This window comes from Polypterus senegalus, chromosome 6, assembly GCF_016835505.1.
Source record: "Polypterus senegalus isolate Bchr_013 chromosome 6, ASM1683550v1, whole genome shotgun sequence".
Taxonomy (NCBI): Eukaryota; Metazoa; Chordata; class Cladistia; order Polypteriformes; family Polypteridae; genus Polypterus; species Polypterus senegalus.
Window position 1 is genome coordinate 123,572,452 of NC_053159.1, and position 18,117 is coordinate 123,590,568.

The 18,117-nt window shown below is 37.2% G+C and overlaps 1 protein-coding gene across 1 annotated transcript in view; it reads left to right on the forward strand.

Moving 5' to 3' along the window:
- med13a (mediator complex subunit 13a) overlaps positions 1–18,117 on the forward strand; it is a 229,515-nt gene that overhangs the window by 125,177 nt on the left and 86,221 nt on the right. The window contains exon 5 of the mRNA XM_039757031.1: positions 8,011–8,208. Coding sequence (XP_039612965.1) covers positions 8,011–8,208 — 198 coding nt within the window. The remainder of the gene's footprint in view (positions 1–8,010; positions 8,209–18,117) is intronic.

Genomic DNA, 18,117 nt, shown 5'->3' on the forward strand with positions numbered 1-18,117 from the left:
TTTTATTGTAAGCATTACTTTAAACACAATCACCCTGAAATATACAGTAGTCTCCCAATATTTCAAAGCACGCATGTGTTACAAAGTGTTTTAGCGTGGAACAACTTGTGCTGCATCTCTTAAAACTGCATCCACATCACACTTTATACAGAATGCCCTTTATAGGACTCAAACCATTTTATATCAAGCTTTCAATGTCACAAATTTTTATTAATGGCGGTGGTTAGTACAGGTTGTTGTCCTGTTTTTCTTTACCATATATTTGGTCAACCTAATAATTTATTTTTTTATTCTGATATAGGTAAACATTTGTTTTTTTGTTTTATTTTTTCAGTTGAATAACTATCTCAGTGAGCCCCCTTTCTGCAGAAGTAACTGCGCCTTCTGGTATTGGAAAGGCAATGCAGTAGCAAAATATCTATGTATTTGTGTATATCTCGTTATCCTCATCTTACAGAAAGCAAGCTTCTTTTTATGATGGCGGGGGGAAAAAAATAAGACATTGAACATTTTAAAATAAACATAACCTAATACAAGGGAACAACCTTTCTTTACCATCAGATTATGCATTGGCATTTGACGGCATCAGTAGTTGAATGGTGAACAATGCATTGTTGCACGTGCTGTATGTGCTCTCTGTTATTCAGTTACAGTGATAAAACACAGCAGTTTAAAATACATGGACTGGAGAAATTGGGGGCAGGTGTTTTTAGGAAGATTCCCTGTGGGTGTAGACGCTGTGTAGTGGATAGTGTCAAAATCCTGTACTACATTTTTTGATGGGTTGTCCCCAGAAGTTTATTCTTACTCAAGAATCATGTCTGGACATGCAAGACTAACCTTTTGCATATCAAGTTCATGTTCAACATAACAAAATTGACAATCTTGAAAAATCACCTCACCTGTATCATATCCTTCCAGTGGTGGAAGTTTTGGAAATTCTTTTCAGTAAGCAGCAATGTTGCTACAATCTATTGACTCCATGGCAGTTAACATGTAGCTCAGGTTTTTGAAAAGCCTCTAAGCTTTTCCCAAACATTATTGGGTAGACATTCTGCTCTATGAAGAGTTGGATGTGTCAGAGTAATGGACAAGGCCACACTTTTCATATCTTTGGTTATTTTAACAAAAGAGAAAAAAGCCTCATCTTCCACTGCTTGCGTGTAGTCTCTGAGTCTGTATAAAACCCCTTTTGCCTGGCTAGAATCCAAACTTCTTACAGTGTAGCAATTGTGAATCACTGTTATGCATAAAAATGATCAAGGGCTTTGTAGCTACATTGTAAATATGCTAATAGTGACTGCACCTATATTCCATGCTCCTCTGATACCTCTGGAAAACTGCCTGAAAATGAACCATCATGCTGCAGTCTGTAGCACCTCTTCACAATGCAAATATAATCAAGGTCATGTACAAAAATCTACTTAACATACACATTCTGGGTAACTGAAGCACATTAAGACACCATGCCCATTACATAACATGGCATATATTCATACACACACACACACATATATATATAATATATAATATATATATATATATAATATATATATATATATATATATATATATAATATATATATATATAAAAATTCAATGCATATTCTTTGTACCATAATTAGACATATACAGTAATACTTTAAGTCTTTAAGTAAGACTAAAATGAAAGGTACAGTGAGGCAAGTAACCCTGTGCTTAAGTTGGCTTCTTTAAAAGCACAATGAGTTTTTTCCCAACAAAAACAAGCATTTCTGACATTTTACCAGCAAGTCTGTTTTTTTTTTTTTTGTTTGTTTTTTTTGTTCAGTATATTTGACACAGCTGAAAAAGCATTCACAGTCTAAAATGGCACAAGGTGCCTATAGGTACTTGATCTCTGCTTTGGCCAAGGTGAGGAAGCAGGCTGCATTGTTTTTCCAGTACTAAAGGCCACAGTTATTTCTGGAGATGGGGGGCTTGCTGAAATAGTTATTCAGCTCAAAGAAATAAGAAAACAACATGGTTTATATATATATATATATATATATATATATATATATATATATTATTATTAGGTTGACCAGATTAGTTGCAGAGAAAAACAGGACATCTCCCTGTACCAACCACCTCCCTTAATAAAAACTTATGATGTTGAATGCAAATGATTTGGGTCATATAATGGGCATTCTGTATATAGTGTGATGCAGATGCTGTTTGATGAGCTGCAGCACAAGCTGTTCCACAATGAAACACTTTGTACCGCAAGTGTGCCTTGGAATATTGAGAGAATGCTGCATATTTCAGGGTGATTTTCTTTTAAAGTAACACATTAAAATTGAAATAGATCTTGTTTTAAAATATTTCATAGTTTGGACTTGGGGAACACATCTTGCAGAAGGTGCAACACTTGAAGCTGTATTTTAGTATGCAGACAAACCTGTTCCTCCTTTTTATTATGTCCCCACTATATTAAATTCCTCAATTATTTTTCCACAGCAGCTCAACTATCCAAAATGGAAAAAACCCATGTACTGTGCCAAACTTTTTTGCAGGTAATCTGACAAACATAAATTGTAAAAACTAGATGAGAAAGGTGAGACATTTTCCTTTTCTTCTCAGCTGATGTATGTGGAGCAATTTGCTCTTAAGTTATGCATGGTCCCAGTAGGCCGCTTTGCAGTGCTGACCGTGTGTTTCTGGCAAATGTGCAATAATACGGATTGGATATTTGGAAGTTGTATGATTTGTTGGGTTACCCAAAAAAGTGAAAATCCATTGCAAAGTTGTTTTAAGTTTGGATGTCTAGTCAACCTAATTATTATGATTATTAATAAAATGTTACGATTCAGTTATTTTACCTTTATAGCCATTGAATGTGGTTTTGCAACATTCTAATTTTCTTCAAGAATTTCATCTTACATCTCCAACAACGACGAGGCAACATCTCTCCAAGTAAAAGTCTTTTTATCTTGTTGTTAACTGTTGCTCCCTGCATCTCCTTTACCATCTGACATCTCGACCATTTGTTTCTCAAGTGTTTCTTGTGCTTGTTATTTGGTGTCTTGATCAAAAAATAGATATTCGTATGCACAGTAGATGTATAATGTAGTGGCTCTGAGAATTCACCACTGAAGTGTTTTGTGTAAAGCTCTGTCTTGCCACAACTTCTAAGCAGGCTTTTAAGTGTTTCAGCAGACGGAATCAAATCTGCAAACTGTAGATGAATGTGCACTTTATGCCTTTACCAAGTTGCTTGAATGGTACAAGTAGAGTAATCATATTTTCCACAAGTTCCACTGGTATACCGTGATAGAGATGTGAAGCTCATATTCAGCACCATACACAGCAAGAAGTGTGCTTCTCATCAACCAGACTTCTTAGTATATAATATGTACTGTTCCAGTCAGAATGTCTTGCTGAAGCATTTTTGTTGGTTTACCTAGGTCTGTTTGTATTTCCCTCACCTGCAAAATGGCAAGCTAACTATTTGTCTCCCAATGACAATGCATGGAGATGCTTTTCTGGCTCTGGCTCAATAAGCCTTCATTTATAGTGAACTGTGTTTATTCCATGTCAAACCAATGAATGCCCGTGTATTTTGGACTCAAAAAATCTTGTGTGTACCTATGTTAGTCAGGAGATGCCCAATAAATTTTTTTTGATACAAGATCAATACTTTGCAAGATACAGACAGTTAACTTGGTTGTTGATTTTTATTTGGCCTAATTTTTTCATCAAATTTCACAAGTCCATAACTCAAGTAACTAAGCCACCAAGCAGGCTCAGACTTTGCACGCTGGTACATTAATTGTTACAGTAATGTGATGAAGTTAAAATATTTTGTCCAGATGACCCTGCATGGTCAAATCAGCTCCTTGAAATTGACCAAAATGTAATTTGAGTTTTTGGCTTAGCTATGTTTAGGCCTTAGGAACACACATTTGTAACCATCACTGACTTATGATTGTTTTTCTTTATACAGATAACCATAGGGTGATCCAGATCTTATTATGCAATTTTCATTACACTATAACTTATTAAGTTTATTGCATTGAAAATCATCCGAAATATCTTAGACCATCGAGAATTGTGCGAACTGAAGACAAGAAGAATCATCTTTGCGCCAAATTGGAATTGTCCCCGCATAAATCAGTCATCCAGACAATCTGGATCTGCATAATTAGATCTGGACCACCCTGTATGTAGGCTTTCTGAAAAAGCAATAAACAGAAAAGTAACTATCATTTTGGATTTCATTTTCAGAACACCCTAACGGCAAGATAGATAATTGTTTAAAATATTTTTTAATTTAATCTACATTGTCCCTTCTTTCTCAGAAAACAAAAAACAAACTTTCATGTTTATTTTCCATCCGAATCAAGGCTAAATATGTCATATGTCAATAATGGTAAACATTAAGTTTTCAATCAGTAAGTTATCAAACTTTTTTTTTTTTTTTTAAATATCAAATGACGATCTCCTATGTCATGTTGCTGAACAGAGAATGCAGTTCTCCTTGGCCAAAAGAGTACCAAAGAATACCATTGTTACATCCCTCCAGAAGATGGCAAACTCAGTCAGCCGGGTGTCTGATGAAGACATTCAATTGACTGTCCAAATATTCACCACTGAAGCAGCAGATGAGATCTGGCCTTTTCACAGTTGCACTCCTGATGGATTAGATGTGCCGCTCACATTAGACCAGTGTCCTACTGAAGGCTGTATTGGGTGCATATATTGTGAAAAATGTTGGGTTAATGTGATTTGCGACAAGAGTGAAGCGGAAGCAAACACCCTGATATGTTTCATGCATCCAGACTTTCCTGCACAGTCTTTCTTTCCTTTGGCCACCTAGAGAAAATATTTTGTGAGTGCCATTACAGTGTGTCATTGCTCTGCTTAGTGGTCAGTGGAACGCAGTACCATCTTGAACTCAAAGATGTTCTACAGTCTGCTGCAATACCAAGATGTTACCGTTTCATTATAATGGGTGCTGTATTTAATGATAAATCAAATAGCTGTTTTTCTTGTGTTGTACTTAATGTGCTTTTGGTGAGTTTTTTTTTTCCATTAATTAGTGATGAAGAACTTGATTGTCATTACTGACAAATAGTAAATTTAACCCATGTAAAAAATGAAAGATTTACATAAGAAAAGTAAGTTTTGTTTTTTGAGAAGGAAGGGACCATGTAGGATACAGGAAAAATAATTTAAAAATGTCTGGATATTGCCACAGTGCATTAAATTTTCTGAAAATTGGACCCAAAATTTTATTTTTTTTTTTCTTTTCACATTTGGGAAGTCTGCTGGTCAAATCTCAATGCAGTGTCTTTTTTTTTTTTTTTTATAAACTTTTGAAAAGCACTCTGTAGGTATCTAAACAAGGAAAAAATTTCAGCAGTCGGTATCAGTTTAGAAGTATGCTTTCTGAAACCCTAAACATGGCAAAGCCAAAGACGCAATATATATTTTTTCTCATTTTTCAAGGTGTGCTCTTATCAAGTGGACCAAACATTTTGAGTTTTTGTACTATATGTACGTACCAGCATGCAATATTTGAGCCTGCTAAGTGGTTTTGTTCTTGGGATATGATCTTGCAGAACTGGTTAACAAATAAGGCTGTGTCAAATTTGACACCCCTCTCCCCTCACAAAATTGGCTGTATCTTGGAAAGTTTTATCTTGCATCAAAAGAATTTTACGAGTCTCCTGGATAACATGGGTATACCTGGTATTTTTTTCAGAATTATTTGAGACTGAAAGCATGTGGGATTTCTTGAAAATAGGTTCATTTGACATGGAATGACCCAGCTGCAAAGTGTGAAGCAAGCAGTCTCAACTTTTAATGAGCTTTTGCCATATTGTGAAGATTGTCGCAAAGCACAACGTGCACATAAATTTTTTAAATGTTCCACTTCAGTAACATGGAATCAATGTGCAGTGAAAGTTGCAGAATGAAAACCATACATCTCATTAGCATGCAACACAACTCTTTGTGCCTCAGAATTTATGTAAGTCCAGGGTGCTGTTAAACTTAACATGCTTAAGGGGCTGCCCTCTGAGCTCCACATTTCTGTAATGAAGTTAATGATGGTGGCATTTGTTTCTTAAAATCTCATGGATTTGTGTAGCAATCACATCATATAATGCAGGCAGTGAGATACGAAGTATCGCTGGTTTGGAAGTATGTACCGGAGTTCTTAATTGTATAGTTGCAGACAAAATCCCTCATCCTAAAACTAGGGATACAGGTTGCTTATTGAGTGTGATTGTTTCTATTTTTTAGTAGTTAATTCCTTTCGCTGTGGTGCTGTCTTGAGGAAATATCTTTACGTTTTGAAGGGTTTGCTATATGAGGCTACTGCTTGTGAGCCTGATAGCATCTGATTTAACTTGTTTGGGTAGCATTAGCTGCTAGAAACTCCACATATAATTCGTTATGGTTGTTCTTCAAATGGGTAATTAAATTTGTACTATTGAATGATTTAATTCTACAATCTTTTCACATTTGTGGTGTGAGCACCGAAGGATGTGCTTGCATGCATGTTTTCTGCAACTTAATGTCTGCCTCAGCAAACAATTAAAATTATTTAGTGAACTGACAATGTTGACAATCTTAAATTATATTTGTCAGCAGTACTGGTTAAAATTTGCACATCTGACCAAAGCTGATGTCATTTTTAAAGAACATCGACTGATAACAATACAGTTCCCAATATATTGTGCATGTCTACTTGAATGCATGACGAAGGTCACAGTCAGAAAAGGCTAAGTGGACCACATCATCTTCATAAAGAAATAGTGCTTTAATCAGAGAAGTCTTCGTGCTATTCATTTTCCTTACCAGAGTCTCCTCCCTTGCTGAAGAGAATCATCCCCACATACTGACATTGCCACTGTCATATTTGACATTTAGAGGTGTTTTTGGAGGTGTTTTTTTTTTTGCCAGAAATGACTTTGGAATTAATGCCAAAAGGCTGTCTCATCCGACCCTAAAATATTTGTTAAATTGAAAGAGTCATCTTAGAAGATATACCACAGATGTACCTGCTTATTCTGCCTTAACACCCCACTAAACAAATTATCCTTCTGGGGAATGTGCAAAATAGATGTGTTATGCTGGAAGTGATTAATTAAAGCCAGAATATCTGTAGCTTGTTTAATACTCATTCTTCCTGATAATTGTTTTCTATCCCTCTCATGATCACTACATCTTATCTATCTATCTATCTATCTATCTATCTATCTATCTATCTATCTATCTATCTATCTATCTATCTATCTATCTATCTATCTATCTATCTATCTATCTATCTATCTCTGTACTATGTAACTAAGAAGAAGCTTTCAGGTATATCCCAAAAGAACTGCTGCTTTTATTTATGGCTATTTATAATCACTATCTTATGCTAATTTGAAATATAATGGGTTAAATCTGAGCTGAACACTTTTGTGCAACCAAAACTTAGGTTTATCATCCTTTACAGCAACAAAAGCTGAAATTCAATAATTTAAGTCTTTATATATCCACAATCTGTTCTATTTGTCTCCATGTTGCATATATGTTGCATATGCTCCTTTCTTTAAGTGGAAAATGTTAAAGTCAAGAAAATACCCATTTGACAGTGTATCACTGAGGAGGAAATGTTACTTTTCTAAAATGCAATGCATAAATGATGTATTCGTGGTAATTATTGTGTCAAGTTACACTGGACTGTTAGTGGCCAAGGTGCAAAATTTCAAACCTCAAGGCTGCCGGTTCAATGATCTCTTCCTTACTTTATGACCCTTACTAAGTTCCTTAACTTTCCTGTGCTTAACCTAAAACATAATCTGAAATTTGAAATGTATCTTGGTCTTGTCACTCACCCTGGTTAGTGGTGCCTACAATGTGTGTAATTAAGATTTACATTTCAGTTCATTCTTTTATACTGATTTTTAACAAACTCAGTATTCTGTAAATGTGCAGTGTGTTAAGAAATATCTGTTGGAGGTGATGGTGATCTGGCTTTTTATTTTTTTCTCTGAAGTGATTCTCAGTCCCTTTGGATTAAATGGTACACTGACTGGACAGTCCTTCAAGCTGTCCGATTCACCAACACAAAAACTAATTGAAGAGTGGAAGCAATTTTACCCTATTTTGTTAAGCACCAAGGATTGTTCTGAGGATAAACTGGATGAAATGGATTGGGAAGACGACTCTTTGGCTGCTGTAGAAGTTCTTGTTGGTAAGCAAATTGGGGATTATCCCACACATAGATTTCTCCCTTTTCCAGTATTCGTTTGATTTTAGCTGGCCTACATAAGCAGACAGAATTCTTTACAACATGGGGAATAAATTACAGCAAGTCATGAAGACAACCCGGATATGGGTAACATTGTTTTTTGTTTGTTTGTTTTTTTTTTGAATATATGAATATCTTATAAGACCTGAAACATTTAAAGTACATGGCTACTGATTAGTAAATGGCGCACACAATCTAATTTACAAGTTAGGTTGCAGCACAGTTGAGTACATTTTTTTATTTGCATTTTCCATATCAGCCCAGTTTTTTCTGATTTGGTGTTTAGGACCTCTTTAGCTTTTTAGTTAAGTTGTGTGGCTGTTTTATGTATGTTCATTTGTATAATTATGCATGTTTTTAGCGGATTACCTTCTGACAGCCTTTGCAATATCTATGTCCCACAGTCATCCTGTGGAAATGTCTAAGATTCTGTTCATTTTGTAGGCTTTTTCATTTTTACTTTTTTTTTTTTTTTTGCTCTGTTATAACATTTGATCACTGAAAGAAGTATAAATTTTAGTGCAGAAAATATACAGTAGAATAAAATATCAAACTTATCTGATATTATTGCAGTAGTCCAGTGTCTAACCCTCTAGAGTCAGTGGCACCTAATTTTTAGGCCTAGTTTTAGGACTTAAAGAACAACTTTGGCATAAGTCAAGTTGAAGTGGTTCCATCATGAAGATGCTATATATGTTTTTGCCTCACAAACTTGTTTTCCAAAGGCAAGTGTGTTCTATAAATTTTTGCCCACACTGGTGCTTTACAGTGGAGTCAATGGGGCATGAAGCACCACTGTAAAATAGGCTAAAACTTATATGTCCTCTTTGCGTTTCGTAAAGACCTGTCTTCCATGTTTCTGATGCATGCTTGTGAAAACAAAAAGGATCTAGAAATAATTATTTTATTGCATATTCCATTTTCCATTTGTTGGCGTTTTGTTCGCATATACTTACAGAAGTAAATATAAACAAAACCAACCATGTGGCCTGAACAATTTACTGTAATTTGGTCTGATTTGGAAGAAACCACTCCCTCATGGGGTGAAAGGTCTGAGTAAGACTACTAGTGCTGAGAAAATGTGGACAGCTGATTTTTTTTTTTTTTTTTTTATTTATTTATTTATTTATTTTTGTTCAAAAATGACATTTATAAGCTATTTTGCCGTGTGTGTGTAATTCCAAGATGCGGGTTAATATTGAACTGGCTTGCAAAATAGACGTATTCAGTAAGTTTTAAGGTTTTTGTTTTCCAGCCATACATGTGCCTCTTAGCTCCAAAGTAAAAGCCAGTGCGGGCAAAATGCTTTTTTTTTTTTATATATACAACTTTCACGTGGCAAATGTTTGTATATCATGTTTGTGAAGAAAGAACTTAGACTTGAAAAATACCAACCTTATCCTTCAATATATCTAACCTTAAATACTAGCTGGTACTGTAAAGCCCACGTATCAAATACCTAATACCACTAAAATGTTCATATGCAAAGATGTAACAAAGCACAATCACAAATAATTTAAAGTAGTTATACATCAAACTACATGTCGTAAACAAGACCCACATTCAGTAACATGAAATCAACACAATTTACATTTGTGCCACTGGCAATGGTTCATAAATACCATTTCAACTGTTTTATGTTTGTTTATATATACACACACACACTCACTCAAAGGCCACTTTATTTGGTACATCTTGTTAGTACCGGGTTGGGCCCCTTTTTTGCCTTCAAAACTATTGAGATTCTTTGTGGCACTCAGTCTTCTGAGTTTTTGGTCCATATTAACATGATAGCATCATACAGTTGCAGCAGATTTGTCAGCTGCACATCCATGATGCAACTCTCCCGATCCAACACACCCAAAGGTGTGCTCTATAGGATTGAGATCTGGTGACTGTGGACACCATTTGAGTACAGTGAACTCTTTATCATGTTCACGAAACCAGTATGAAATTATTTGGGCTTTGTGACATGGCACGTTATCCTGCTGGAAGTAGCCATTTGATGAATGGTATACTGTGGTCATAAGGGGATGGATATGGTCCGCAACAATACTCGGGTAGGCTGTGGCATTTAAACAATGCTCAGTTGATACTAAGGGGCCCAAAGTGTGCCAAGAAAATATCCGCAGATCATTGCAACACCACCACCAGACTGAACTGTTGATACAAGGAAGGATGGATGGAACCATGCCTCATGGTGTTAACATATATTCTGATACTACCATCCAAAAATCAGAGCAGAAATCGACACTCATCAGACCAGGCAGCATTTTTCCAATCTCCTATTGTGCAATTTTAGTCAGACCGTGCGATCTGTAGCCTCAGTTGCCTGTTCTTCACCGATGAGTGTGGCACTTGGTGTGGTCTATTGCTGCTCTAGCCTGCCTGCTTCAAGGTTCAACGTTTTTTGCATTTAGAGATACTCTTCTACATACCTCGGTGGTAATAAGTAGGTTATTTGAGTTACTGTTGCCTTTCTATCAGCTTAAACCAGTCTGGCCATTCTTCTCTTACCTCTGGCATCAACAAGAAATGTATATAACTGGATATTTTCCCTTTTTTGGACCATTCTCTGTAAACCCTAGAGGTTGTTGCTCATGAAAATCCCAGGAGACCAGCAAATTCAAAGTCACTTAAATCACCTTTTTTCCCCATTCTGATGCTCAGATTGAACTTCTGCAAGTTTTCTTCACTGTGTCTACATGCCTAAATGCATTGAGTTGCTGCTATTTGATTGGCTGATTAAATATTTGCATTAACAAGAAGTTGAATAGGTGTACCTGATAAAGTGGTTGGTGTGTATGTGTGTATATACTGTATACGTTGGGTATAGAAAACAATCACCCCCTTCAAAATATTTCCATTTTTTTTGCCTTACAGCCTTAAATGAAAACACACAAACCAATATTTTTCCAGCTATACTTACTCAATTCAATCTAACCTCCAAGTGAAAAATATCATGGCTACTGTTCAGAAGAACTTTAAAAAATAAAAAAACAGAAATACCTAGACTAATAATGGATCACCCCCCAAGGATATCACGCATTAGTCGAGGTATAGCTGCAATTCTTGATAGACATCTACCAGAAATTATTGCACGGACGTGAATTCTTAATCCTGCTCAAGGCACATTGCCATATGGGGGGAAAAAAAAAGCTTTCTCTTCAACGAACAGTGCTTTGAATCCTCCATTGCAGATGTAGTTGTTTATTTTTCTTTTTTGATTAAACAAAAACTGTTTAGTGAATGATTTGTCAAGGAACACACGAACAACAAGCATAGTTAAAAATTACACTTGAACTGCCTGCCCATTCTATTGAATCATAATTATAACAAATAATAATGCATTTCACTTCCTTATATAGCGCCTTTACTATTTTCTGAGACGGCTGCACAGATAATCAAGAGGGATACAATAAAAATGAAAGCGCAATAAGAATGAATAAATAGTGCGCAGCCTTGTGTTTGTATGTATTTATAACATTTGGGAAGTAATATATTCTAGTTGATGCTGACATTTAATTAATTTGAAGTAGGGAAAAATAAATATTTGGAAATATTGCAAAGGAAAATGTTTATATACTTAGCGCAAAATTACTATATCTGTTCTAGTAAACAGCATACACACCACTTAATTATATATATATATATATATATATATATATATATATATATATATATATATATATATATATATATATATATATATATATATATATATATATATATATATATATATATATATATACACACACTGGAACCTCTGTATACGTCCTTAATCCATTCCAGACCCTTTGACTTATACCAAACAGGACGTATACCAAACAAATTTTTCCCATAAGAAATAATGGGAAAATGATTAATCCGTTCCCATGAAAAAAAAAATCATATTGCTTTTGGCATATTATACATTGATTGGGTTGTATAAAATAATTTAAACACTGCTTAATACTAAAGTACATAAATACAAAAGCAATTAGATGAAATAAATGAAAATTTACCTCCCTTTACTTTTTAATAACATCTTTGTTTTTCACAATCATAGATACCGTCGTTCTCGGCAAACGGTATGCAACAGCCATGTCCCGGATACGCATGCCACCTACATACTTTTCAACAATCAATTCAAATTTACATAAAAAAACACAACACGATGCAGGTTTGCTGTATGCTCCCATCTGCTGCTGGGGAACCCTTGAATCCTACACCGTCGGTAATGAGCCTCACTGCTAACCTCATCGGTAACAACAAAGCAAGGGGATGGTGAAAAAGTGCATAGTGCTTTTATTAAAACAACAAAACAAGGTGTTCAAATTAAAGTGCAGTCTCCAAAGTTCCAATAAATAATCCATAAAATCAGAAGTGAAACATGGAGGTTTAAAACAATAGAAAAAAGTCTTCTTAAAAACAACGAAGTTAAAATAGAGCAGGAAAAATTCTTTAAAAAAAAACAAGAAGCAGCCCCGGAGCCTTCTTCCCAACTGGGGAGTCGCCCTACTTGCAGCTGACCTTCACTCTGCCTACTTCAGCCACTTCATCCATGCGCGCTCTCGCTCGCTCGCTCGTGTTCTCTCTCTCTCTCTCTTTCTTTTTACTCCCCTTCAAGCCAACTCGCGCTTCTGTTTATCAAGATACGCAGCCCTCTCTCTCTCACTCACTCACTCACTCAATCTCACGTCCTTTTTTCTTTTTACTCCCCTTCTAGCTGACTCGCACTTCTGTTTATCAAGATAAGCAGCCCCAGGAACAATCATGAATGCGGACGGTCCCTCACAAGTGCACTTTAGTGAGAAACGCCCACATAGCTAATCGCCCTGACAACCTTCAGCCACATAACCACCACGCCCCCTCACCAAGCTGCGAGCGCGGTGATTATTTATTTTAAAGCTGGACTTTGACAGGAGCTGTGGACCCGCTATATCACACACGTGAAAGTTCACAAAGAGTTATAGCGCGGGTTGTTCACTGAATGCTAGCAACTGGCGCACTAACGCTCGTGGGCAGTCGTGCCTTTGTCTCGAGAGAGGTAAACAAGGTTAGCACGCGAGTCGTATTCCAAAAACTGAGAAATCCCATGTACATAAGTATTCACAGCCTTTGCTCAATACTTTGTCGATGCACCTTTGGCAGCAATTACAGCCTAAAGTCTTTTTGAGTATGATGCCACAAGCTTGGCACACCTATCCTTGGCCAGTTTCGTCCATTCCTCTTTGCAGCACCTCTCAAGCTCCATCAGGTTGGATGGGAAGCGTTGGTGCACAGCCATTTTAAGATCTCTCCAGAGATGTTCAATCGGATTCAAGTTTGGGCTCTGGCTGGGCCACTCAAGGACATTCACAGAGTTGTCCTGAAGCCACTCCTTTGATAGCTTGGCTGTGTTTTTAGGGTCGTTGTCCTGCTGAAAGATGAACTGTCTCCCCAGTCTGAGGTCAAGAGCGCTCTGGAGCAGGTTTTCATCCAGGATGTCTCTGTACATTGCTGCAGTCATCTATCTCTTTATCCTGACTAGTCTCCCAGTTCCTGCCTCTGAAAAAACATCCCCACAGCATGATGCTGTCACCATCATGCTTCACTGTAGGAATGGTATTATCCTGGTGATGAGCAGTGCAGTGCCTGGTTTCCTCCAAATGTGACACCTGGCATTCACACCAAAAAGTTCAATCTTTATCTCATCAGACCAGAGAATTTTGTTTCTCATGGTCTGAAAGACCTTCAGGTGCCTTTTGGCAGACTCCAGGCGGGCTGCCATGTGCCTTTTATTAAGGATTGGCTTCCGTCTGGCCACTCTACCATACAGACCTGATTGATGGATTGCAGCAGAGATGGTTGTCCTTCTGGAAGGTTCTCCTCTCTCCACAGAGGACCTCTGGAGCTCTTACAGAGTGACCATCGGGTTATTGGTCACCTCCCTGACTAAGGCCCTTCTCCCCCGATCGCTCAGTTTAGATGGCAGGCCAGTTCTAGGAATAGTCCTGGTGGTTTCAAACTACTTCCACTTACAGATGATGGAGGCCACTGTGCTCATTGGGACCTTCAAAGCAGCAGAAATTTTTCTGTAACCTTCCCCAGATTTGTGCCTCGAGACAATTCCTTTGACTTCATGCTTGGTTTGTGCTCTGACATGAACTGTCAGCTGTGGGACCTTATATAGACAGGTGTGTGCCTTTCCAAATCATGTCCAATCAACTGAATTTAACACAGGTGGACTTAAATTAAGCTGCAGAAACATCTCAAGGATGATCAGGGGAAACAAGATGCACCTGAGCTCAATTTTGAGCTTCATGGCAAAGGCTGTGAATACTTATGTACATGTGCTTTCTCAATTTTTTTATTTTTAATAAATTTGCAAAAATCTCAATTAAACTTTTTTCATGTTGTCATTATGGGTTGTTGTATGTAGAATTTTGAGGAAAAAAATGAATTTAATCCATCTATACTAATAAAAGGCAAAGCCCTCACTCACTCACTCATCACTAATTCTCCAACTTCCCGTGTAGGTAGAAGGCTGAAATTTGGCAGGCTCATTCCTTACAGCTTACTTACAAAAGTTGGGCAGGTTTCATTTCGAAATTCTACGCCTAATGGTCATAACTGGAAGGTATTTTTCTCCATTAACTGTAATGGAGTTGAGCTGGAATGACGTGGGGGGGCGGAGTTTCGTGTGACATCATCACGCCTCTCACGTAATCACGTGAACTGACTGTCAACGCAGTGCGTAGAAAACCAGGAAGACCTCCAAAAAGCGCTTAAGAAAACATGCATTATATAATTGAGAAGGCAGCGAAACAATAAGAAGCGAGCGAGTGACATATACTACCATATTCATGACTGCTGCTACCTCGGAAAGAAAGCAAGGTGTAAACCTAAACTTTAAATTAAGTTCATAGACAGGCTACCGCTGGCGTTTCACATGCCCACAGGTAATGCGGGATACAAGTTTAATGAGAGGACGCGGGATATAAGCGAGAGTTTTGATCACTTTATAACTAAGTTAAAATTGTAGGTGAAGGGGTGTGCTTATGCAAATTCCGAGAGACTGTGTTTGTGGGGGATTGACAGTTAAGGCGGGTGGGGGAGTCACGTCATCATCTCCCCTCCCATTCATCTCATTTGGCTCTGAGCTGAGCTCTGCAGCTAACGCCGTCTTCCGAAGCAACTTCGTCAGACTGCCACCAAATACTCACAGAAAAATCCACAAGTTAATACACACGCTGTCTCTATAGAGTTTCTCCACACTGAATCCTATTTTTAAAATCTTTCCTTTTCTTAGCACAAGCACAGCTGAGAAGCTTCGATGCATGTGCTCCATAACGCGTTAAAAAATAATGCATTTAATCACACTTTGCATTACAAGCAAAGGGAGCTTTTGTCAATGCATGATTTCCTGGTACACCGATTACTTTGATCAGCGCATCCCGATTCATTTTACCCTCGCACCACCTTAGTTTGAGAAGAAGTATGAAAAATATGAGGTTAACACAGAAAAACAGATCACCAATTCAAGCTTTATGAATAATCGATTCGCCATCAATAATTGTTTTGGTAAAGCCATCCTCCTTCCATTTTATAATTTTTCCACCACTAGCCGTGATTAAATGAACGGTAAATAAAGTAAGAGCAAAGCGAGGGTGACTTATTTAGGCAGGCATATATATGACAGCAACACTCATGACAATGTCAATCATGTTACGTTATTATTAAAATGTTTCCTTTTCTTTTTCATTACTTCTTTAACACACTACTTCTCCGCTGCGAGGGGTGGGTATTTTGATATATATATATATATGAATGACCTCCAAAGAGCGCTGAGACTTTTGATATCATGAGCGTGTCTGCAAAAACTGTGGTCTCCTGCCCTGCAAAAGTCGAGCAGCCAGCGCGTGCATAGCTGTGCCGGCCTTTGAGGCGCTGACTGCGCTTCTGCCTTAAGTCAAAGTGAGCACTTTTAATTTTTTTCATCCTCCCCCTGCGCTATAGCCCAGACAAGTGCAAACACGGGACCCCTTTTCTACACCACGGCAAAATAATATTAAGGCGATTCACACTTTCTTTTGCACGTATCGATTGAGGTTCTCACCCGGATTATGAAGACACGCACACGAGTAGAGGACTGACAGTGCCATCACAGCCGATTAATGGCGGGGCGTCTCACCAGTCTACACAAGACCCACGCGACTGTCCTCAAAAGGCGATCATAACGTCAGCAAACACATCTCTCTATACTATATAAAAGAAAAAGGCAACTTTCCTTTCTTTACACCTTTTTTCCTTTTATCCCAAACCAAAGCCTTTCTCTTAACACTGCAGAGGACACAAAACTAATTTTCTTTAAATGCGGTAAGGCACATTACCAGAGGCACAAATTTGACGTTCACATAGAAAATGTAATTTCTATACCACAGCCGTCGTGTAGCGCCTTTCAAAAGGGATCTACTACCGAGAGATGATCCATATATATTTTAGCTGCTGTTAGTTACTTACCTGTTGTGTTACACAGTCTTTAAAATGTAGTTTACCAAACCACTCCAGTAGTGCTCAATGTACCTGTACTTCTTAAAAGCGTTAATGTTTTACTGTTTAATAACTTATAGACTATATTTTATTATTTCTCCCTTGCACTCAGTGACCAAAGCTATACACACACATATATAAAAGCTATACACACAAGTATATGTATGTGTATATATATATATGTGTGTGTGTGTGTATATATATATATATATATATATATATATATATATATATATATATATATATATATATATATATACACACACACACCCCTATCTACATTATATATATTTCATTGAATACTTTCCAGATGCACTGTACATTTATCCAAATACGGTCATGTCATCTTCATCTGGAATATCGTCATAACTCTCCACATTCAAACCCTGAATTCCAGCCTGAATTTCTTGCTACTCCAGCTGCTTTTAGGATCCTACAGGGTTGAGTTGCATGCTTCAATGTTTGATGAATGGTTCGATGTGGTGAAGCAAAATGCTGACATACAAATGCATTCGTGGTGCTTTGATATTCAAGCTTTAAATATTCCCCAAAGTAATGATACGATACATTTTAAGTCTCACATGCCATCTTCTGTGCTATCTTTTTTTATTTTTTTTGTACATTCAAAATACCATCAGAATGTGCAGCGGCGTATTTGAGCCACAGAGAAAAATAAATAAGGACATAATGAAAATGTCTATTTTGTCATTAAACTGGAAATTTCGGCTTTAACCTCGTAGTTTACGGCTGTTACAGACTCAAATCAAATGTATGTTTTTATTCTAAAATAGTAAGAATAAAAGAGCAGCTCACTTCTCAAAATGGACTCATCCGGGGTTGAACCCATGAAGTTTTGATTACCAGTCAACGGTTGACACTGTTGTGCCAGCGAAGCAGTTGTATCAAAGGGGTGTCAATGTCGCACCCTAAGGTTCTTTTTCTGCAGTTGTATTCTTGAATAGAAGTGCACTTGTTCTGTTATATTTGTACCTTTTGTGAAAGTGTTGATATTTGGACTTCATGCTTCACACCTTATGCACTCCATGTCTATGTTTTGTCAATCATTACTAAAACACGAAAACGTTTCTGTTTTAACAATGTGTTTATATAGATTGTTGTAGACACGGAATGCACATGAAATGCATATGTTCCAGATAAAGATATAGTATTTATAAAAGGTGTCATTTTGCTTCACTTCTCACTCTATACAACTCTAAGTAACTGACGCACAGGTAAACAGACTTGAGCTGAGAAAACTGTGTGGCGGTGGGGGGATGTGATAGTAGGCTGCTTGCTGCTGACAGAGAGGTGCGCAGGGATTTAAGGTGGGACATATTT